The sequence below is a fragment of the Heptranchias perlo genome, chromosome 26, assembly GCF_035084215.1.
Source record: "Heptranchias perlo isolate sHepPer1 chromosome 26, sHepPer1.hap1, whole genome shotgun sequence".
Lineage (NCBI taxonomy): Eukaryota > Metazoa > Chordata > Chondrichthyes > Hexanchiformes > Hexanchidae > Heptranchias > Heptranchias perlo.
In genome coordinates, this window is record NC_090350.1 from 22350956 (window position 1) to 22375800 (window position 24845).

At 39.8% G+C, this 24845-nt stretch overlaps 1 protein-coding gene across 16 annotated transcripts in view; it reads left to right on the plus strand.

Moving 5' to 3' along the window:
• Positions 1-24845, plus strand: part of macf1a (microtubule actin crosslinking factor 1a) — a 523722-nt gene that overhangs the window by 348784 nt on the left and 150093 nt on the right. For 12 of the 16 annotated variants that reach the window (XM_068006497.1, XM_068006495.1, XM_068006501.1 and 9 more), the window contains 8 exons: positions 752-5992; positions 9266-9415; positions 9624-9839; positions 13360-13509; positions 17046-17279; positions 19143-19292; positions 21055-21288; positions 21631-21894. In XM_068006497.1, coding sequence (XP_067862598.1) covers positions 752-5992; positions 9266-9415; positions 9624-9839; positions 13360-13509; positions 17046-17279; positions 19143-19292; positions 21055-21288; positions 21631-21894 — 6639 coding nt within the window. The remainder of the gene's footprint in view (positions 1-751; positions 5993-9265; positions 9416-9623; positions 9840-13359; positions 13510-17045; positions 17280-19142; positions 19293-21054; positions 21289-21630; positions 21895-24845) is intronic. The other 4 variants (XM_068006508.1, XM_068006512.1, XM_068006509.1 and 1 more) reach the window with 1 other exon arrangement.

Below are 24845 nucleotides of genomic sequence, written 5' to 3' on the forward strand. Positions count from 1 at the left end.
TTTTTTTTCCCCAAGTCTCCCTCCTGCAATATTACCTAACAAAGGATCTGGTTTCCTGTAACTAGGATTGCAAGCCTTTGTTGCATGGTTATGTGCCTGCTCATACACAATGGTGTTCCCAGTTTGAGAGCACCCAGAGTGTACAGCCTGATTTCGCCCACGCACATTTAAAGCTACCTATCAGCACAAGAGCTGACTTAAAGTCTTGCACCAGTTTAGATAGGACGTTACACAATGCCACATCATGATATCTTGACGCATATTCATTTCTGGCATGGGGCAGTTTAATTATTGTACTGGAGCTGGCACAGAGCTACTGAGCGTCAATGGTCTAACTGGAGGTTGGATAGCTGATTATAATGTGGATTGATTGTTTTCCAGTGGTGATTTCATGCCAAATTCACACTTGTTAGTGTAAAATTGATGTGAAAATTTGAATATAAAAAGGGCACTGAAAACTGTTTAAACTCATCCCAACTGGGGCATGTAGATTCAAGTGAAACCAGCTAACGAACACCTCCAACTGCCATAGCTTCCTTCGGATTTTGTAGCTACAAACGCAAAGACCGTTTTTTAGTCTTTCACCTTGCGTAATTGTTTTTGAGATGTTTTGTTAGGAATAGTTTAGTCAAAATGAGCCTACATTAATATGACCTCTTTACCCAAAACTACACTTATGATTACAAGTATATTTGCTTATTTATTAGTTGTTAGAAGTTCAGTGATCTAACTTGTGCTTTACATTTTCCAGGAGAATGAAACAATTGCAGGTGTGATTGACCTGGGAACAGTAGAAATTTTTTCAATTTTCCGTGCCATGCAGAAGGGCCTTATAGACCAGGACACAGGGCTTGCTCTGCTGCAGATTCAAGTAGTTAATTCTGGCCTCATAATCCCCAAAACAAGTGAAAGTCTATCAGTGGAGGAAGCTTTAGAAAGAGGTGCAATAGATGACCGAACAGCTAAATCTTTGAAAGAACTGCAGGCTGCCATAAAGCTAATGAAAAGCGCAAACTTTCAAAGTAAGAAGCTTCTTCCTGTTGCTGCAGCTGTTGAAGAGAAGAAAATTGAAGAGAATGTGGGGCTGAAGATTTTGGAGACACAGCTTAGCAGTGGTGGAGTTAGTAACCCATCAACAGGTGAAGCTGTGAATTTGGAGAAAGCTTTCCAACAGGGTCTGATCAGTGCTTCCCTTCACTCTAAGCTGAAGGCTGGACAAAGAATGCAGAAAAGTCTGATTGATCCAAACACAGGAGAAAAGCTCAGTCTTTCAGAACTCATGCAACGATGTATCGTAGATAAAGAAACTGGATTGACATTATTTCCAATAAAGCAGCTTGCTGGTGGAATGGTCTGTCTGAAATCAGGTAGGAAAGTCAGCATATTTCGTGCTATCCAGGAAGGCCTGATAGACCAACAGGTAATGGTCAGACTTTTAGAGGCCCAACTCTTTGCAGGAGGCATTGTAGATCCCAGAACAGGCCACCGATTAACAGTGGATGAAGCAGTGAGACATAATCTAATTGATCATGACATAGCTTGTGCCATATTAATTCGTCAGATCCAGATGGGTGGTGTTATTGACCCCATTTCAGGTCAACGACTGACTCTGGATGAAGCTGTGCAACGGGATTTGATGACTTCAAGAAGCGCACTGGTTGTACTGGAGTCCCAGTGGTCCTTTAAGGGACTGCTATGGCCAGAATCTGGTGAAATCCTTCCTGTGGCCAATGCATTGCAACAGGGGCTTGTCTCCACAGAACTAGCACACAAAATCCTGAAGAAGAGAGCCACAATATCAAAACTTTATGTCCCAGAAACCACTGAGGTGCTTTCCTGGGAAAAATCAAATGAGCAAGGGATTTTAGACTATAAAGTTGCTGAAGTGTTGAAGTCTATTCATGTACCTGATGCAATACCAAATATGAAAGCACCAGGTACTCCAAGCATGAACAGATTGAATTGGAGGCCAGCTGGTGGAAGCCTGCCAAATTCCAATCTGAAATCCCTGGATACAGACAATAGTACTGAAGCCTCTGATAGTCAAGAGGAAAGACTGTTGTCTTATTTAATGGCTCAAAGTTACATGGATGTGCATAATGGCAACAGGTTGCTTTTGGTTGATGCCGAGTTGAATGACATCACTAAAGGATTCATAAAAGCAAGAGTAAATGCTGCAGTAGTGGAAAGTAAAGGTCTGATAGATGAATGCAATGGAGAAGGATATGATATTGCAATGGAAATAAATGAATCGGATACTACTGATTCTGTTGAAATATACCATCCAGATAAGGCAAAGTTAGAGCAGGATGACGGATTAAAAGCAAGTGATAAGAATGTTGAAGCTGTTGCTGAGACACCGGTAGGTGCATGGATTAAGGAAACTGTAAGCAGCAAGGAAATACCAGTGAAGAGGAAAATGGACTCCCCAGTCTATAAGGAAGTGGATGATAAAACCTGTTGCAAGGATCTTCTCCCAACTAAAACAAGACCAGCAACTAAAAGAAAAAAGAAAACAGTGAAACATGACAATGGTGAAAAAGAAAAACTGAAAATATTGCTGGGTAAATCTAGGCCCATCACCAGTGTAATTAGTGATGAAATAACTGTTGCTGAGAAATCTACAGAAGGATCAGGGAAAGCAACAATGTCTAGTACAGGTACTGATACTTCACTTTCTGTAGTAACTGACATAAAAATTCAATCACATTCTCAGAATCAGATTGACAATGACTACTTTGAAAAAGAAGCAATGGACTTACAGACAGTTGGGCCATTCCATCAGTCAGACTGTCAAATGAATTTAACCAGTTCAGTAATAGCTAAAGATGTAACAATATCAACAGCTCCCGAGTCACTGCAAGAATCTGATCATGGCTCAATATTTAAAAATAGAGATAAAGCCGATGACAGAGATACTTATATGATAGATGTTAGCAGGGTTGAACCAATATTATGTGACATTAAAGATGGAACTGAACAAGATAACATGAATGGGACCATAAAAGGTAAAAATGAAAAATTGCCTAGTGGAAGACAAAATTCTGAGGGAAATTATCCTGTAGAGGATGTCCAATACCAGAAAGCTGCATTAAATTCAACTCTACCCGAAGAATATTTTGATGAGGAATCTGCTTTAAATTTTCTGATTGGTCAGCTTCAAAATGGTGGTATCATTGATGAACGAACAGGACAAAAGCTAGCACTGAATGAAGCAATGGCCAAGGGACTGCTGCAAAGCCACACTGCTCTCAAACTAATGGAAAAACTTGGCATCTTCAGTGGCTTCTTTGATCCACAGACTTGTGAAACACTAACTGTAGCTGAGGCAGTAGATGAAGGTCTTGTGGATGAACAGCTGATACAGAAGGTCTTCAACTCTGAGAAAGTTATTTGTGGTGTAATTGATCCAGGTAGCTCTTCTGTACACTCAGTTAAAGATGCAGCTGAAATTGGGCTTCTCGATCAAGAAACTGCAGCAAGAATCCTGGAGGGACAGGTGGTTTCTGGTGGAATCGTTGACTTAAAACGAGGCAAACAGTTATCAGTGACTTTGGCATCAAAAATGGGTTTAGTGGATAATATGCATTTGGATAATTTGACAAAGCTAGAGAAGGCTACTAAAGGAAAGGAATCTGATGAAAACACAAAACTGAGAAAGATTTCTTTACAGATGGAGATGAATGGCATAGTGGATCCACAAGTAAAAGAACATGTGACTATTGTTGAAGCAAGAAAGAGGGGAATCCTTAATAAAGAGACCATTCTTCACATTTTGAAAAAACAGGTGGCTTTTGGGGGAATTATTCATCACTTATCAGGAATGAGACTTTCTGTGACGGATGCTGTTAAATGTGGCCTGATTGATCAGGATGTAGCTAATGAATTGATTGAAGTAGAAAAAGCTTGTCAGCATGCATACGTCCATCCAGTGACAATGCAGCCAGTCACTTTATCTGAAGCAGCATCATTAGGCCTTGTGAACTCAGACTTTGCCTTAGAAATGGAAGAACTTCAAGCTTTGAGTGGAAGGTTTAAAGAACCAGTAACTTGCAAAAATCTGACATTAACTCAAGCTGCAAAGCAAGGAAGGTTAGAAAAGTCTATAATGGAAAATGCAATGTCTTCCCCTGAGTTGAATCAAGGAATTGTGGATCCTGAACAGTGTATGGTAATACCTTACTCAGAGCTAATAAAGAAAGGAAAAATAGACATGGAATCTGGCCAGAGATATATGGAGGTCAGATATTTCACAGGAATTGCAGATGAACTGACAGGCAACACCTTATCTGTTGCTGAAGCAGTAAAAACAATGAAAGTGGATCCAGTGCCAGCTTTGCGGCTGCTACAAGCCCAAGCTGATAGTGGTGGGATTGTGGATAGCACCACTGGTAACAGAATGACTCTATTAAAAGCTGCAGAATGTGAACTATTAGATGACAATATGCTTAAGATTATTGTCACCAATCAGCTTTTGAGTGGAGGACTAATTGACACAGTCACTGGAGACAAAGTCCCACTTGCAGAAGCAGCTAAAAGTGGTCTGATAAGTCAAAAGATGGCTGAGGAAATCCAATCCAACTTAGGTTCTATTGATGAATGTACTGATCCCGACCAGATCATTGCTACAGAGGTGGTAGAAATAATTAAGCCCATTATACAGAAAACATTTTTCCAAGAACCATCTTCAAATGAAGTGACCCAGATGTTGCCCCCAAGAACAGATATTGAAGGCCACTTGAGTGCTGAAATAGTCAGTTATAAAAGTGCAGGACTTTTGTTCCCTGAAGAGCAAGTACCTTTATCGTCTGAATTACTGTTGGAAAAAATGGCTGTTATAAAGGATTCATTACCTCTGAAACTTGTTGATAATACAAAATATACATTATTGTGCCAGAACGATGAGGAGTTTGGTTCCCACAGTCTGTCAGCCCCAGCACAAAAAGCAAAAGTGTATATAGACACAGAGACAAACTTTAGAGGTGCGGAGAAAATGGCTGAAGAAGAAATGGAGCTTGCTAATGGTTCAGAGGAATACTCAAACATTATGGAGAAGGTGTGGGACATTATTGGTTTAGAAATGAGTGACCCACAGAAATTTGTGAAAGAAAAGGATGATCATTCTGGAACTGAAATACAAAGAATGATTTCTAAGAATGTAGACGGTAAGAGTGATCAAGAAGTCTATTCGTTGCTGGATCATGAAATGAAAGAACCCAAATCAGAAGAAAGAGAGCAACTTGTTTTACAAAGTATAAAAGGACTTCCCAATTATGTGCAGAAGGAAATTGAAGAATTGGTGGAACAAAGAATGGAAGATGAAACTTCAAGAGAGAGAGTGCCTATTAATCAGAAAGATAGAGAAACACTTCTAAGAAAAATAAAGGAGACCACTGGAAAGCAGGTTCATGAAAGTTTAACTGGAGTGAAGAAGTCATTTGTTGAGATAGCAACAAATGTTGGGCATAATGAAGAATCAAATGGAAACGTAGAGGAACTAGGAAGTAGAGAGCAAGGTGGAAAATTAGCTGGTAAAATATCTGCTGATGAAAATAAACTTTTAAGTGTTAGAAAAGCAGAAGTGTCTGTTGTGCCCACAAAAAGCACAGTTCTAACTGATCACCTCATCAGTGAAAATGTGGCAATGCTTTCAGAAGACAAGCAACTAAGTCCAGAATCCAAAGAAGTATCCCTCACAAAGATAAGTGAAGGGGAAGTGCCAATAAAAGGTGCAAAAGTACAAGAAAGGACTGAATCTGCAGAAAAATTGAAAAACATTTTGGACCAGAAAATTACATCTAATTCTGAAGCTGCTAATGAAAGTGCCCCATTAGTGGAAGATATTGAAAGTACCCAGATGATGATCAACCAAAATCTCCTGCAGAAACAAACTGAGGAATCAACAATTATGAATTTGAGTGAACGAGGAGGAGTTATCAACAAAGATGCCGGAAACATTGAGGATAGACCAGAAGAAATGACAGAAAAGCAGGTAACTATAGCATACTGTAGGATAGTATTTTAATTAGAGATATTTTTATATTTTTTGTCTTTTCGCACTTCTAGGTTCCTTCACTCCAGCTGAGAGGATTGCCTGACCTTCAGGCTTCCATGAATGCTTTTCCCTATCAGTCCCCAGTAGGTGTGCAAGAGTGGCTTGGAATGACTGCCCGTCTGATTTCTCCCTCACTGACTTACTGTGGGTAGCATCTGACTTCTGCTTAGTATTCTGCTAAATGATGCATAGTCAGATTGGTAACTCGTGATGGGGGAATCAAGTCCATGAGCTCATGCCCTACTACTCTGGAGTTTACTCACTGGTTTTCCAGCATGCTGCTGCGCTGCACTGGCCTAACCCGACATCAGACTACACTTTTTATAGCATCTTTGTTTTAAATACAAATATTAGGAAATGGTGGTATTCCAAGTGCAAGGTTAGATGGCTTAGCAGCTTGGAACTCTGGTTGAAATATTGAGAATGGATTAATAAAATTAATATTTCACTTTGAAGTTATTACAAGTAAAAATTAGCGAAGACTTCTGAGGTAAGATCCGTATCCCCTGTAAGTATAATTGAAAGTTGTTCTTTTATGTTGGCCTCAATGGATTACATTTTATAGCATTACAAAGCAAAAATCTTTTGCCGGATTTACATCAGTTAGATGAAACTGAAGACAGTTACTGGCATTCTCTGTGTTGGATTGAAAATGCTGCTTTCCTTACTTCTAAGAAACAATAAGACCAGCCTGCGTGAGCAGAATTCAGTCTTTTAATGAGCATTATGAAAAGGCTGAAATTTTGGCAACTCTTTCTACCTTCTCATTTGTATTTAACATAAATAATCAAAATGAATGTTGCTTTTTACTGGTAGATGTGCAGAATCGCAAGTGAAATGGCTGTTAGCCCGCTGCAATCCTTAGAAATCTTTTTATATGTTTAGGTTGTTTGAAATTCAAATACAACAAAACGTTTAAACTCTTCAGTGTCAGAAACTTGTATTTGGGTTCAGATAAACGGTCATGTACTGCTACAATGTACATTTCTGTTTACATCGAAGCCCTATTTGTTTTTTTTCATTCAGTGCATAAGATTTCAGATTTACATTCTGTGAATAAATTACACTAGTGTCCTGGTTACATCCCGTCAAGTAAAAGTTGTGCTCGACTTCTAACAAAGTCTGTATCAGGGCAGCCTATTGCTACAACTGGTGCTCCATATTGAGAGTCAGGAAAAAGTCACTCTGCTGAATTACATCTTATAGTATTAACTACAGAGAAGTCTACACCCTAGAACCTCCTTGCTCAAGGAGATTTTGTGGTTGGAAAGCAAAATAGTTGTGGGGGTGGGAGGGGAAATTGAAGGATAAATAAATATAAGCAAATGTGCATAGAGGTACAATTCAAAACAAGCCTTTGGGAACATCTCAGTTTGTCATTTTAAAGAGCCACTTCTGGGCAGATCCCCCAGTGTCTGATTCAGTTCTATGTGAACATAGGTACCAATGTAAACTGTGGATTTAAAATGGTTTCTGGGGATTGCAGTAGGCTGAGAGGTATTCTCCACAGCCAACATCCTGAATTCTTGGCAGTTCCTCCCTTTCCTCCAATAATTCTTTTCCTTGCTACCACCGTTATCTGCTTCCTATAATAAATGTAAAATCTGTTCATCAACAGAAATCATTTCAGTTTAATTTTTATTATAGCAACCCAGTAAGGAGGGCACAGCATTAGGGGTGAAACCAGAACTTCAGTTGCATGTAGGAATTGGTTTTCTTCTTCATTTGTTCAACACCCACCCATAAATGAATGTGCTGTTATCCATATGAGGGGAGACTACTGAAGGGAGAGCTCCAAGTTAGATCTGATGGCATCTTTCAGAAGAAGACATTTCTAGGATTTTGTCACAATAGCCAAAAGAGATGAACAGTCACTTTTGACAATGTCTCAGTTTCTTGGTAGGGGAAGTTTCTGCACACCTTCCAAGCAACTTATTATCCTTGATGATTTTAACCCCCACCTTAATTCCCTTTGGTCCCTTTCCCTCAAACACACCTTTCACACCAACTAATCCACTCATACTCATGGGCACCTCCTCGATCATGTTATCTGACATGACCTTGTCATCTCCAAGGCCTTAATCACTGACACTTTCCCATCTTGCTCACCATCCACATCTCCCTAACTATTTACAATGCCACTATCCTCATCCTCTGCCCTAAGAGGAAAACTCTTGACTCTAACTTTTACCTGCTCAACAGTTCCCTCGTTATTTCCTTAAGTCCTCTTATCCCCACCAAACTGCTCACAAGCTTCCAGCCTCGCTGTTCTACAAGCATGTATCCCACCTTTATAACCTTAAGTCTGAGGGCTTTAGACTCAATTTCATGTGGTGCATGGCTTGTCTTGTCATCCACTGCCAGATCTGGCTTGACCATCCCATGCCAATCTTCCTACTATACTAGGATCATCCTGGAGGACAAGGACAATCTCCAATTTCCCTTTCCTCTCCAAGGTCCTTGAACTTGATGTCACCACTTCTCTTGTTAACGCCCTGTTGAAGTTTCTTCAATCTGATTTCCAACTCATGCACATCACCGAAACTGTCCTAGAGAAAGTCACCAATAATATCCTTAGTGAATGCAACCTCAGCGTGTTATTCTTCCTGTCTCCTTGACCTCTCTGTGGCATTTATTGTATGATTCCACTCCGACCTGTGTCAATGCAGCCAGTGTACCTACAGTAATAGTTTCTCTTTCCAGGTTCTTGGTCCTAACTCTCAGTTGCATTCAGTGTTGATTTTTTCTCTTCTCTTTGAAGCACGTTTAGATTTTTCCTGTGTTGAAGACCCTATGTAAATATTGTAGACTTAACTGTTTTGACTACATAGTTCAGTATTCACTGTCCCTTGGATTGTCCTTGTTGGATGGAAGGACTAATAGATTGATATGTAGAGATTAACTTCTGTTGAAAGACCATACTGAAGGTAGAAAGTTAATTTTCCATCTTTGTCAACCTACTAATGCAAGACATTTTCAATAAGGTAGGGCAAAGTAGTCTATGTGCCTACAGTTATCCTAATTTTTTCACTTCCTATTACTGGTATTTTGTGTGAGCACAAATCAACAGGGGCTGTTTTTCTTGTCAGCATTGCAGTCAAAGAAAAAAATTATTTAAAATCGGTGCAAACTAAAATCGTTTCTCGTGGATTTGGTTAAGGATTTTTAATTTTACAAGTAAATTATATTTTTTATTGCCTGTGTCATCAGCCTGTGTACAGTAAACAGCAATGCCTGGAACACGATGAGAATCTTGTCACTTACCTCTCCCTTGTACTGGACGTTGAGGTCAGACTGAAGCAGCAGCAGCCAGTTGGTACCAACCTTGCCACACTTCATGAACAATTCCACTTGGCAGAGGTTAGTATATTGTGCTAAATGGTTCAGATTTACCTTTATTTAATAGGATTGAATTCTTTTGACAGTAACCTTCAGTAAAGTTTGCTCAAACTTAGCTGTTAAACAATGTATTAAGTTTTCTTTTATTTACTTGTTTCAATTTCTGAATTTTGTGAATATTTTTATTGAATGGTAATAAATTTTGGTAACTTTCTCATTGTATTTTCAGGATTTTGAAGTAGAGCTGAAGGAGCTCTCAGGCCCGATTAATCAAGAGCTGGTATCAGTCAACAAGATACTCGAAGGCTGCACACAAAATGTACCTAAACAGTTATTGAAAGCACTTGAGAAAGACTCAAAAAACTTGCAAATATCGTTTACCTCTGTCCGTGAGGTGTCAAAAGCCTGGTGTGGAAACCTGACAAACATACTGGCAACTGAGAAAGTGAGCTGAGTGAAAGAATGTTGTAAAATAGACATTTGATCATTTAGATTCCATCTACATATAGATCGAGGCATAATTCTTTTAAAAAAAAAACTTAGCTCCCTTTTTTAGTGTTCCCCCTTCATTCATATGTATTATCCTTGATCAGTCCATGGGGGCCATCTACTTGTTAAGATGTGTGTTCAATTAGTGTGCAATCCCTCCAACAGATAACCTTTGTAAGGATGACAACAAATCAAGGGAAAATTCCTGAATAACCATTAGTGAGGATCAGGGTTTAAAGTTGGGGTGAATTGTTGCAAAGCCAGCACTTTATATTTACAGCTACTGAACTGCCACTTAAGCTAGTATTAGTCAACTATTACATCTCCATATAATAAGTCAGAATCAATCTTTGACCAATTTGTCTCTTCTTTAGTTGTCAGAAATTGTGATAAGAACATAAGAACATAAGAAATAGGAGCAGGAGTAGGCCAATCGGCCCCTCGAGCCTGCTCCGCCATTCAATAAGATCATGGCTGATCTGATCCCAACCACAAATCTAAATTCATGTCCAATTTCCTGCCCTCTCCCCGTAACCCCGAATTCCCTTTACTTCTAGGAAACTGTCTATTTCTGTTTTAAATTTATTTAATGATGTAGCTTCCACAGCTTCCTGGGGCAGCAAATTCCACAGACCTACTACCCTCTGAGTGAAGAAGTTTCTCCTCATCTCAGTTTTGAAAGAGCAGCCCCTTATTCTAAGATTATGCCCCCTAGTTCTAGTTTTACCCATCCTTGGGAACATCCTTACCGCATCCACCCGATCAAGCCCCTTCACAATCTTATATGTTTCAATAAGATCGCCTCTCATTCTTCTGAACTCCAATGAGTAGAGTCCCAATCTACTCAACCTCTCCTCATATGTCCACCCCCTCATCCCCGGGATTAACCGAGTGAACCTTCTTTGTACTGCCTCGAGAGCAAGTATGTCTTTTCTTAAGTATGGACACCAAAACTGTATGCAGTATTCCAGGTGCGGTCTCACCAATACCTTATATAACTGCAGCAATAACTCCCTGTTTTTATATTCTATCCCCCTAGCAATAAAAGCCAACATTCCGTTGGCCTTCTTGATCACCTGCTGCACCTGCATACTAACTTTTTGATTTTCTTGCACCAGGACCCCCAGATCCCTTTGTACTGCAGTACTTTCCAGTTTCTCGCCATTAAGATAATAACTTGCTCTCTGATTTTTCCTGCCAAAGTGCATAACCTCACATTTTCCAATATTGTATTGCATCTGCCAAATCTCTGCCCACTCACCCAGCCTGTCTATATCCCCTTGTAGGTTTTTTATGTCCTCCTCACTCTCTACTTTCCCTCCCATCTTTGTATCATCTGCAAACTTTGATATGTTACACTCGGTCCCCTCCTCCAAATCGTTAATATAGATTGTAAAGAGTTGGGGACCCAGCACCGACCCCTGCGGAACACCACTGGCTACTGGTTGCCAGTCCGAGAATGAACCATTTATCCCAACTCTCTGCTTCCTGTTAGATAACCAATCCTCAACCCATGCCAGAATATTACTCCCAATCCAGTGATTCTTTATCTTGAGCAATAATCTTTCATGTGGCACCTTGTCGAATGCCTTCTGGAAGTCTAAATACACTACGTCCACTGGTTCCCCTTTATCCACTCTGTACGTTATATCCTCAAAGAACTCAAGCAAATTTGTCAGACATGACTTCCCCTTCGTAAAGCCATGCTGACTTTGTCCTATTAAATTATGTTTATCCAAATGTTCCGCGACTGTCTCCTTAATAATAGACTCCAAAATTTTACCCACCACAGATGTTAGGCTAACTGGTCTATAATTTCCAGCCTTCTGCCAACTACCCTTTTTAAATAAGGGTGTTACATTAGCAGTTTTCCAATCTGCCGGGACCTTTGCCGAGTCCAGAGAATTTTGGAAAATTATTACCAAAGCATCCACAATCCCCACTGCCACTTCCCTCAAGACCCTAGGATGTAAGCCATCAGGTCCAGGGAATTTATCCGCCTTGAGTCCCATTAATTTATTGAGTACCAAATCCTTAGTGATTTTAATCGTATTTAGCTCCTCCCCCCCCCCCTAGAGCCCCGTGTTTGTCCAGTGTTGGGATATTCTTAGTGTCCTCTACCGTAAAGACTGAAACAAAATATTTGTTCAGCATTTTTGCCATCTCCATGTTTCCCACCATTAATTTCCCGGTCTCATCCTCTAAGGGACCTACGTTTGCCTTAGCCACCCTTTTTCTTATATAACTATAGAAACTCTTGCTATCTGTTTTGATGCTTAATTAACAATCACACTGTTTGAGCCTCAAGAAATGGTTTGCCCTGCAATCGGGAACAAATTATGTAAATGTTTTGAGTCTTCAGCTGGTGGAGCATTTTGCCTTTAGAAAAAGAAAACTATCCCCATACCATGGTAATTGTACCTTGGACCAACTGAAACACATTGGCAATTGTGTTGAAAGTTGTGAAGGAATTTTTGCTTGCACTCTATCCTAAAGGATGGACAAGTAAAGGTAAATTGGTTAAGATGGGACGAAACAAATAGGGAAAAACAAGAGTGAGGGGAAGGGTGAGAGAAGCTTATTCACAGGCTTTTCCTTGGATCATCTTCAATTTGAATGGCAACATCATAATTGCAGCAAACTTTGCCAAACTTGTGACTTCATTTGTACAACTTTGCTATCTGAGAGTGAAATGTTCAGCTTAATTCCTTACAGTGAAATACTTATTGTAAAATTAAGCTTTGATCAATTTTGCAACAGCTGGGCATAATATGTTACATTTGAACCTGTATCATTGCCAAATTATGATGGCAGTATTTCAGCACTATACTTCAACTACAGTAGTACAATATGCACGTGTTCAGTTAGCAAAGTGAACAATGCCTGGGACTGGATATGGTAGACCACTGGCTTTGCAGCTCTAAAACATAGATTTAAATTCGGGATTGAGAGTGCAATTCTTTAATTGTTACAGAATAAATGTGTTTATTAGATAGCCTGAACAAGTACTTAAGCTGTCGGTTATGAAGCTCAAAGATCAGCTTGTCTGCCTCTTAAGCTCACTTGACTTGGCTGAGTTTTTATCAGTACTCAGTCAGACCACTAGGCAGATCATCAGCGGATCTTGACTTGTTACACTGCAATTAAGTTAATGGAAAAACAGATATATCTGGTTAGTGCTTATATAAAACACAGTAAGTATCAGAGGTTGCAGATGAAGAGCTCATTGAAAAGATCTTCTGAATAAAGAAAGTAACTTAGGACATGTTGAATTACATCTCCTGAAATAATGACTGAATATTGACAGTTCTGGAAATCTAACAGAAACTGTCTAGATGAGGGAGGTTTCTTGTAAAAGAGCAGCAGCAGGTTGGGGAGGGGAAAGAGGAGATAATAGTCATTTAGGAAATTAAATAGTCAAAAGTTAAATTTAATGTCAAAAGTATACAACATTAAAATTATTCTTTTGTTTTCAGTCTAAAGTAATCACGGAGTACGAGCAGCTCCAAAAGAAACAAGGAGCACTTATGGACTGGATAATTCAAACCACACAATCTGTGTATAAAATAGAATCTGAGACATCAAAAGACGTCTTGGCCCTGAAACAAAATCTGCAGCAATATAAGGTAAACGATTGACCCTCTTATTTCAAATTAGCTCATAAGTAAATAACATGCAAGCAATACAATAATAGCATTGCTAACCAGGGGAACTTTTCCAAAAAAAAATGTTTTAAATAAAATTTTAATTAATGGCTTTGGTATAGCATAAGTTAATTTCCTACAGATGATTTTCTGACTAAAACATTTTTCCACCAGAACACATCTGTTTCATGAAGCAACAGCTTAAAACAGAGTAATGAGTACATTGATCAGAAATTTATACCTGTGATAGATACATAAGGATAGATTTTCCTCTGTGGACACCTGAGGAAGCAGCTGGCATATTTTTCCTCCGACTTGCTAATTTTGTATGCAAATCATCTAGCTCTGTGTCCCAGTCTAAATTTCAAAAATGTGTTATCACATGCGGTGATTTTTAATTATTGGATAATCTTCCTTAGTCATAGATATGAACTCTCTCCCATCTATCATTGTCCTTTTGAAGACCCAACTTGCACGCTATTCTAACTGTGGGTTTTATCAACAAGTTATACAGAATTCAAGTACGGTGATTTGTTTTATGATAGTAAAACAAGAGGCATTCTAGAACTTGATAAACCATGTTCATAATAGTTTTTCATTGATTGGATACTTTTGGTAAATCGTTACTAGTTAGACTCAAGGCCGCCTTTTCCATCTTTTGTTAAAGGACGTTCATATTTCCTGTTCCAATGTTTATTACTTTACGTAAAATCCGTTTGGCATTTTATTTCTGTTTAATTTGCTCAGTTCCCTTTGAATGCTTATATTTATCACTTGACCCCATAGCTTGGTATCTTCAGCAAATTTTATAAATTACAGGAGAACCCTCCTTGCATTGTTCATGAATAGTGTGTATAACCGGCAACTAGAATAAACCCCTGTGGAACTCTATTGGGCACTGCCTGCAGCCAGAGATTTTTGTAATTATCATCTTTTGTCAAACCACTTTACAATCCAGCTGGCGAATTTGCCACTAATTCCATGAGTTTTAACTGTCTTTGGAAGGCTCATATTTGGAACTTCATCAAATGCCTTCTAAAATTCCAAGTAAATATGTATCCGTTGAGCTAAATAACCATCTTCTTGAAGAATTCTAATTGGTTTGTCAGCCACATTTTAATGTGGCTAAAGCAACTAACCTATGCTTTATGGCCTCTGTACTACTTAGATATGAACAGTGCTGTAAAATGTTCAAGTATCAAGTAACCTGATTAAGTTCTTTGATGAAGTAACAGAGAGGGTTGATGAAGGTAGTGCAGTAGATGCTGTATATATGGACTTTCAAAGGACAATTAATAAAATACCACTTAACAGACTTATTTGTAAAACAGAAGCACATGATACTAAAGGAGCAGTGGTAATTTGGGTACTTAATTGAACAAGGGACAGGAGGCAGAAAGTAGTGGCAAACAGATGTTTTTCTGACTGGAGAGAAGTATGCAGTGGGGTCCCCCAGGGATCAGTATTAGGACCATTGGTTCTCTTGTTATATATAAATAACCTAGACTTGGGTATAGGAGTATAATTTTGAAATTTTGCGGATGATACAAAACTTGGCAACATAGTATACAGTGAGCAGGATAGTAGCTGACTTCAGGAGGATATAGACAGACTGGTGAAATAGGCAGACACATCGCAGATGCAATTTAATGTGGATAAGTGTGAACTGGTGCACTTTGGGAGGAACAATGTGGAGAGGCACTATAATCTAAATCTATTTTGAGGGGGGTGCAAGAGCAAAGGGACTTGGGGGTGCATATTCACAAATCTTTGAAGGTGGCAGGTCAAGTTGATAGGGTGGTTAAGAAAGTGCATGAGATACTTGGCTTTGAAAATAGGGGCATTGAATACAAAAACAAGGAAGTCATGCTAAATTTTTACAAATCACTGGTTAGGCCTCAGCTGGAGTATTGTGTACAATTCTGGGCACCACACTTTTGGAAGAATGTCAAGGCCTTGGCGAGGATACAGAGGAGGTTTACCAGGATGATTCCAGGGATGAGGGACTTCAGTTATGTGGAGAGATTGGAGAAGCTGGGATTGTTCTCTTTAGAGCAGAGGAGGTTAAAGAGAGACCTAATCGAGGTATTCAAAATTATGAGGGGTTTTGCTCGCGCAAGTAGGAAGAAACTGTTTCCTCTGTTAAGTGGGTCAGTAACCAGAGGTCATAGATTTTTTTAAATTGGCAGAAGAACAAGAGGGGAAATAAGGAGAATTTTTTTCACACGGGGAGGATGTTGTTAAGATCTGGAACGCACTACCTGAAAGGATGGTGGAAGCAGATTCCATAGGAACTTTCAAAAGGCAATTGGACATGTAATTGAAGAGGACTAATTTGCAGGGTTATGGAGAAAAAGCTCGGTTGTGGGACTAAATTGGACAGCTCTTTCAAAGAGCCGGCACAGGCACGACAGGCTGAATGGCCTCCTTCTGTGTTGTAAGATTCTATGATTCTATCAATAGTCTGTAATTCCCTGGTTTATGTCTCACTCCTTTTTTTGAATAACAGGATGACATTTAGAGTCCTTTTGTCTTCAGGTGTAGCCATTATATACCTCCTACAAATATTAACCAAAATTTTGTGTACTTTCTCTCATCTTGTTGAGGATTCCAAGATATCTCTCTCATACAAGAACCTTAGATGAGAGAGAGATCCTGGAATCCTCAACAAGATCAGAGAGAAAGTGCAAAGAATTCTGATCAATATTTGTAGGAGGTATTTAATGTTTATTTCCTGCCCGTCAATTTTGTATGTTCGTAAGTTCAAAGTTTATTCTTCCAAAGTCATACACGTTCATATTTTATTTTTGGCACTTGCCTTGAATATATTTGCTCGTCTTAACTACACAAATATCACTGGTTTAAAAATTACTTATCAGTCCTCATGGACTACGAAATACTAAATCTTAATGTAGCAGGTTTCCTCATACCCTGCCTTACATGTTATGTTAAAAAGCACTCAATTAATTCCATTAAGTAATTAACTGTGCTGTCATCCTCCCATTTGGTTGCCCACATTACCTGCTTTACTGGCTGCTCTGGCTTTCTCTGAAATTCAAAAGTATAAATTGTGGGCAGTTATGGCATTGTAGGTGCAGTGGTGCTTTGAATTTTAAAGGCAGTCAGATTGCCCAGCCAGACATGTTACACCAACTTAGTGGCATATCACCTATTGACTTGAGGGGTCACATATTGAGGCATTGTGACAGAAATTGATAACGTATTATTTCACAGACCGACAACCACTGTGGGTAGGTTTTGGAGACGACCACAGTTTGAATCTTTGGTATCTAACTGTAAATTTCATTCTGGGTGTTTGCAACTCCATTACGATAATCATATAATTAGTGAATCAAAGTGACTTGCTTTGGAATTGCCTTGTTGCTTCCCTAAAGTCTGAAAAATAGTTTTCATTAGTGTATTGAAAGTATTTTCTTCAGTACTAAAATGTAGATTTATGCTATTGCACTTTAGGATTCTAATGTAATTAATTAGTTCTCCGTCTCTCTCTCTCCTAGGAACTGAAAGAATCACTGTCACACACTAAAGCAGATATTGATGATGCAGCTTTTGATATTCAGTTCTTCATTTCTGAACGTGCCCAAGACCTAACCCCTCAGCAAAGCAGACAATTGCTTAGACTATTAAATGAGCTGCAGAGGTCATTCAGAGAAATTTCAGAAAAAATTGTGGCACGAACAGAAGCATTAGATCTTCACCTTCAGGATAAAGAGTCTGTGGAATCCAAGAAGGTTTGCACCACTCAGCAATTAGTCTTAAATATAAATATATATATTTTTTTGAACCTTGGAAAATACCTATAATGCATTGTCTTGTAGTGTATAATAAAATATTAACTGGGCTATAGACAGGAAAGTGAGAAATTGTTCACAAAATATGCCCAAATTTAACCAGGAAAAAACACTTTTTCTGTTCTTTTGAGATTTGAATTAATTACACTGCTAATTGTTCTACATGAAAGCATTGTTGCATGTTACCTAAATTCACTGCAGTATAATGTTTTGTTTATACACAATTGGTTTCCAATTACATGAATGTTGAAATGAAGACAATTAATATAAATGATGGACAAACTCAGTTTTTGGTTGATCAAAGCTGTGATGATTCTGTTTTGTCATTTTGAACATTAAGGCATGCCCAGTAAGTACAATTCAGGCCTAGCCAACTAAAGAACTTAGCAAGGACTCAGTAGCATGTAAAAGAAGTTTGCTATACATTTTATTTACTGCCGAAATGCCATGGCACTGAAGATACAACTAGATTATTTGATGATGGAATTAAATTAGGAAGTAAATACACTGGGGTCTGTTGGGTATTATGAAAATTACTCAATTGGGTTGAGCTGATTGATATAAGAATTTACTGGCAGTACGCAGATTGACAGGTTTTAGTGGGCTTTGATGTAAACTGGCCAAAGTAGTGCACAACCCAAGTATTAAAAGAATTCCAAGGGATATGAGGCCTTGGAGCAGAAACATGTCCATGATGTAATTGGCTCCTGTCAGGGTTCATAGTAAAGCAGCCCGGTAGTCTGTGGTGTGGCTTAAATCAGGTTCTAGTCAGAGATTGCAGCCAGGAGCGCATAGTGTTATAGCGTATAGTGCGGTGTTTCATTAGGTTGTGTGGATTATTCCTGTGTCTTTTGTTCAGCTGCAATGCTATCAGTAACCCTCTAACCAATGTTCATTGTGTCAATCTTGTAACCTGTTTTGCCTTGCTTTTTCCAGATACTTTTGTTCCGTAACTCGCCATGGCTCACATTATAATGAAGATAATGCTTTGCAGTGGATCTGAATATGGTTATTCAAGTGTTAACTGTGGTTTTTAACTGCAAGACCACATGCTTATAGTTCCTGTCATTGTCGTCCAATAACAACTGATTCTGCACTGCTTCTAAAATGTATTTTTGTGAAATCTCCACACTGTGGCTTGGGATATATTCCTTATATTTGTGTGACACATCCTGCTCAATTGTACTAATTCATGCTATGATTTCTATAGTGTACTCTGGGGATGGGAACAGAATGCAAAAGGCTGCTATTCTCTTTCAATCAGCTCTTTAAAAATCAAACTGACTCAGCCAAATGTTCTTTGCAGATTTTTGAATGTGTGGTGTAATCTCCTTTAGATCCAAATTTCACAGTGCATAGATTTCCAATTGGAAATAAAACCCACCAGACTTTCTTTTTATTTTCATAAATACATGTAGCATTAAAGTTAAATCAATCTGCTTACATATATCTTGTATTACAGATCACAGACTCATTACCTTTCAAGCACAGCTTTTGAATACCTGCTTTTCCAAATTTAAATGTTACCATTGTTATTACTATTGTGGACTCCCCAGTACTTTTCAATTATTTGAAGTAGGACGTTTATTCAGCTATATGTGTATGACGGTCCTTGTGGGGCATAATCAACTAATTTTTTTAAAAAGTCTTATAGGCTTGTGCATCATGAAAAATTTGCACACATCTGGTCTGTTCCCCCATCCCGAGATATTCTATAGACAGTGTAAAGTTTCAAAATGACTGTTCTGAGAAGTAGCAGCACAGAAATGGGAACTGGGCATGTATGTTTTTCTCTCCTTGCAGGCACTACAAGAGCAACAGGAGGAATGTAGGCAGAAACTGGATGAGCTCAGTATATGGCTGGCTCAGACAGCTAGCACAGTAGCCAGTCACCAGGTGGCAGTCAGTGAGAGTGATCTGCCTGCTCTTCACCAGCAACAGAGTGTAATTCAGGTTGGTGACGGCAAGTTTACAGTAATCGAGCATCCTTGCGATTGATCCACTCTATCTGTTTTTCTAGTTTAGTCATCAGATTTAAAATAATGTAGTCAAAACAAAAAAGCAAAAATAGAACCTCTCGCTTTTATTTATTAAAAGACTTCAAAAAGTATATAATTCAGTTCTCTAAAATTTGGTGACAAGTAACAACTTTAACATAAAAACTTGGTAGCACAGTTTGGCTACAATGTCATCATATCGTAAAGGCCTGAGAAACGACACCATCGTCTGTTAATGGAACTAATGTTACAATATATTTTCTGATAAGATAGAATTCCATTTTAAATGGTGTTACCATTAGGGTTTATAACTTACCATTCTCTCTTTCAGTGCTTTTAGTCTTTGTCACAAGTGAACTTTGTTCCCTACATACCAGAAGCTGTACTTTTACATTGTTTGACCTTGCAGATAGTACTTTACCTGTGGCAAACTATTAGCCCAGTTGCAGTAACCTATGCACTGGATTTTTACAATACACTTGTACTATTTTCTCAGTCTACTTGGTATGACAGAATGCCACAATGCAGATGAGAGCATTTACAAGACAAAAGTAACTAAATTATTTAATTACAAATTAAAGCACAAAGAAGCATCAAAATTAGGATTAGGCAATTCTACAACAGTGACATAATTAATACAAATCAACTAATATACATGTTTACGTGACATTAATTAACTGTTTGACTCTTCAGATGGAGAAGTGAAGATAAATAATTTCATAAACTTCTGTATAATAAAGCCTGTTTTTCTGTCTTCCTAAACCATTTTTCTGACATGAACCATCTCTCCCAGAATTCAATATCATTAAAACGGCAAAATCTTTGTTTTTAAATTGTATTTTTCTTTTGATCATTTGATTTGATGATCTGATATTCGATATCATTACAAATGCCATTGAAGCAATGAACAAAGGCATAACTAATCTGATGAAAGCTATCTTAACAGCAACTGTGAAACATGTTCATGTGTTCAGAATTCCCATCTGGATCCATTCAAAAAAATATTAGCAGTAGGTTGACTCACTTGCATACTGCTGTTGTCATTGAGATAAACATCAGTCATCTGCGGAACATCCAGCAGTAAGAGTTGGGTAACGTAAGTAATGAATAATTGCTGGATTTACAGAGTTCAATGGGATTGTATTGGTATCGTGACATCATAACATGCATATCTTGAGACAGTTCTGTTGTGCTCGAGACCACTGATTTAGGTTCAGTAATTAACAGACTTTTGTATCTGAATACCATAAACCTTACTCCAGAGTGGAACTCACCCACCTTTGAGCTAATATAAAGATGTATATAAAAGGGAAAAAAATTGGACAAAATGTTTATGAAAACACAAAATTTACAACCAAAACTTAGCTGCGGAGAAAACAAAATGGCGGATTGAGACTGAGATTTTTTTTAAGTATCTATGTGAAAACTTTCACTGACCGGGTACAAAGCTACCCAGTGACCAGATTATCTAATTGCAGTATGGCAAGTTTATATAGATAAAACCCATTATAAATGTGGGCACAGTAATTTATAATGGGGAAAAAGCTGACATAAAAAAGTATGACTAAAACATGGCAACAGGAAGTCAAACAATGCAGGCAGGAAGTGTACGTAGATGTAAGATTTTTGGTAAGGTATATTGATAGATGTTTTCTTGTTTTATTTGTCTTTCTGTGCAGAAATGCTATTATTGATTTTGGTGCTATGTTCCCTTTTAGGCATTGCAAAAAGATATGCAATCACATGCTGCTGTTGTAGAGGATGTGATCAAAGCTACAGAACGGTTTTTGGAGGAGAACCAGGGGAAGTTAGATCCTGATGAACTGGCAAAAGTTGAAACAAAACTGCTGGAAGTAAAGGCTCAGCACCAAGTCTTGTGTCAAAGTACTGAGACACTTCAGATACAAACAGACATTGCCTTAACAAAAGCTGTCCAGCAGGAAACTGAAAAGGTAATACCCAGGAACAAATCTGCAGAAGGGTTGATATGCACTACTGATAGTTTGCTACAAATACTAGTCTTGTACTGGAGAATGATACTCAGACAGACAACAATTTCCTAGTTTTTACAACTGCATGAAAATTGCAAATTTGATGATGCAAAAACCAAGCCTAGAAAAGTAATTTATAGGACTGAGAGAGACTGGTCTGTATCAAAATATTCTGGATTAGAACATGAGTGTTATTATTATTTCTTAAATTTAAGTAGTGAATCTAGCAAAATTTTCAAAGATGTTTTAACTTTCACCAAGCTTAATTACACCTCATGTTAACTTCTGATTTCATTATTACAGGCAAAAGCAGTAGAGGAATTTGAAGAAAACAAGGTCAAGATAGATGGACTTTTGGGATGGCTCTCAGCCATGGGACAACAGGCAGGATCATGTTCGCAACATGCACTGCTTCAGGAGGAACTGAACATAAAGCATGGTGTTTGTATTGAAGGAGATGAATTAGATGCATTAGGAAATGGCTTACAGCTGCAAGGCCAGAATGATATAATGAATACTGTGGCTGAGATGGGAGGAAGCCTGAACCAGCAGCAACAGGCACTGAAGGTATGAACACTTCCATCTGTTTCAGGCTAATGCAGTGTTAGAACGATAGCAGCAACAAAGAAAAAAGTACTGCTGCTCCATTGTTTTGAACCTTCATGTCAAACAAAAGCAAATGCTAAGAAGAATTCTGTACATTGACTTCTTGTATCCAAACATATAATGTTGGTAACCACCTGAAAGTAATGCATGCTGATTGGAAATACACAGCAGGTCAATCAGCATGTGTCTATTTCCAGAACTTTGTTTTTGTTTCAGATTTCCATCATCTGCAGATTTTGCTTGTTACTTGTTTTGTTTAATTTACTGCCACTTCTCTTCCAGGTATGCCAGCTGTGAAGTTCTGTTCCTCTCCAACGTGATTTCCCTTTGTCTCTTTCTCTTGTTTGCCTTCATTGCTATCTTTTTTTATTATTCATTCATGGGATGTGGGCGTCGCTGGCGAGGCCCGCATTTATTGCCCATCCCTAATTGCCCTTGAGAAGATGGTGGTGAGCCGACTTCTTGAACCACTGCAGTCCGTGTGGTGAAGGTTTTCCCACAGTGCTGTTAGGAAGGGAGTTCCAGGATTTTGACCCAGCGACGATGAAGGAACGGCGATATATTTCCAAGTCGGGGTGGTGTGTGACTTGGAGGGGAATGTGCAGGTGGTGTTGTTCCCATGTGCCTGCTGCTCTTGTCCTTCTGGGTGGTAGAGGTCTGGGTTTGGGAGGGGCTGTCGAAGAAGCCTTGGCGAGTTGCTGCAGTGCATCCTGTGGATGGTGCACACTGCAGCCACAGTGCGCCGGTGGTGAAGGGAGTGAATGTTTAGGGTGGTGGATGGGGTGCCAATCAAGCGGGCTGCTTTGTCCTGGATGGTGTCGAGCTTCTCGAGTGTTGTTGGAGCTGTACTCATCCAGGCAAGTGGAGAGTATTCCATCACACTCCTGACCTGTGCCTTGTAGATGGACGAAAGGCTTTGGGGAGTCAGGAGGTGAGTCACTTGCTGCAGAATACCTGCTCTCATAGCCACAGTATTTATATGGCTGGTCCAGTTAAGTTTCTGGTCAATGGTGACCCCCAGGATGTTGATGGTGGGGATTCGGCGATGGTAATGCCGTTGAATGTCAAGGGGAGTTGGTTAGAGTCTCTCTTGTTAGAGATGGTCATTGCCTGGCACTTGTCTGGCGCGAATGTTACTTGCCACTTATGAGCCCAAGCCTGGATGTTGTCCAGGTCTTGCTGCATGCGGGCTCGGACTGCTTCATTATTTGAGGGGTTGCGAATGGTACTGAACACTGTGCAATCATCAGCGAACATCCCCATTTCTGACCTTATGATGGAGGGAAGGTCATTGATGAAGCAGCTGAAGATGGTTGGGCCTAGGACACTGCCCTGAGGAACTCCTGCAGCAATGTCCTTGGGGCTGAGATGATTGGCCTCCAACAACCACTCCCATCTTCCTTTGGGCTAGGTTTGACTTCAGCCACTGGAGAGTTTTCCCCTAGTTTCCCATTGACTTCAGTTTTACTAGGGCTCCTTGGTGCCTCACTCGGTCAAATGCTGCCTTGATGTCAAGGGCAGTCAATCTCACCTCACCTCTGGAATTCAGCTCTTTTACCATGTTTGGACCAAGGCTGTAATGAGGTCTGGAGCCAAGTGGTCCTGGCGGAACCCAAACTGAATTTCGGAGAGCAGGTTATTGGTGAGTAAGTGTCGCTTGATAGCACTGTCGACGACACCTTCCATCACTTTGCTGATGATTGAGAGTAGACTGATGGGGCGATAATTGGCCGGATTGGATTTGTCCTGCTTTTTGTGGACAGGACATACCTGGGCAATTTTCCACATTGTCGGGTAGATGCCAGTGTTGTAGCTGTACTGGAACAGCTTGGCTAGAGGTGCAGCTAGTTCAGGAGCACAAGTCTTCAGCACTACAGCCCCGGGATGTTGTCGGGGCTCATAGCCTTTGCTGTATCCAGTGCACTCAGCCGTTTCTTGATATCATGTGGAGTGAATCGAATTGGCTGAAGACTGGCTTCTGTGATGGTGGGGATATCGGGAGGAGGCCGAGATGGATCGTCCACTCGGCACTTCTGGCTGAAGATGGTTGCAAACGCTTCAGCCTTGTCTTTTGCACTCACGTGCTGGACTCCACCATCATTGAGGATGGGATGTTTACAGAGCCTCCTCCTCCTGTTAGTTGTTTAATTGTCCACCACCATTCACGACTGGATGTGGCAGGACTGCAGAGCTTTGATCTGATCCATTGGTTGTGGAATCGCTTAGCTCTGTCTATAGCATGTTGCTTCCGCTGTTTAGCGTGCATGTAGTCCTGAGTTGTAGCTTCACCAGGTTGGCACCTCATTTTTAGGTCCGCCTGGTGCTGCTCCTGGCATGCTCTTCTGCACTCCTCATTGAACCAGGGTTGATCCCCTGGCTTGTTGGTAATGGTGGAGTGAGGAATATGCCAGGCCATGAGGTTCCAGATTGTGCTGGAATACAATTCTGCTGCTGCTGATGGCCCACTGCACCTCCTGGGTGCCCAGTTTTGAGCTGCTAGATCTGTTCTGAATCTATCCCATTTAGCACGGTGGTAGTGCCACACAACACGTTGGATGGTATCCTCAGTGCGAAGACGGGACTTTGTCTCCACAAGGACTGTGCGGTGGTCACTCTCACCAATACTGTCATGGACAGATGCATCTGCGACAGGTAGATTGGTGAGGACGAGGTCAAGTAAGTTTTTCCCTCGTGTTGGTTCGCTCACAACCTGCCACAGGCCCAGTCTGGCAGCTGTGTCCTTCAGGACTCGGCCAGCTCGGTCAGTAGTGGTGCTACCGAGCCACTCTTGGTGATGGACATTGAAGTCCCCCACCCAGAGTACATTCTGTGCCGTTGCTACCCTCAGTGCTTCCTCCAAGTGGTGTTCAACGTGGAGGAGGACTGATTCATCAGCTGAGGGAGGGCGGTAT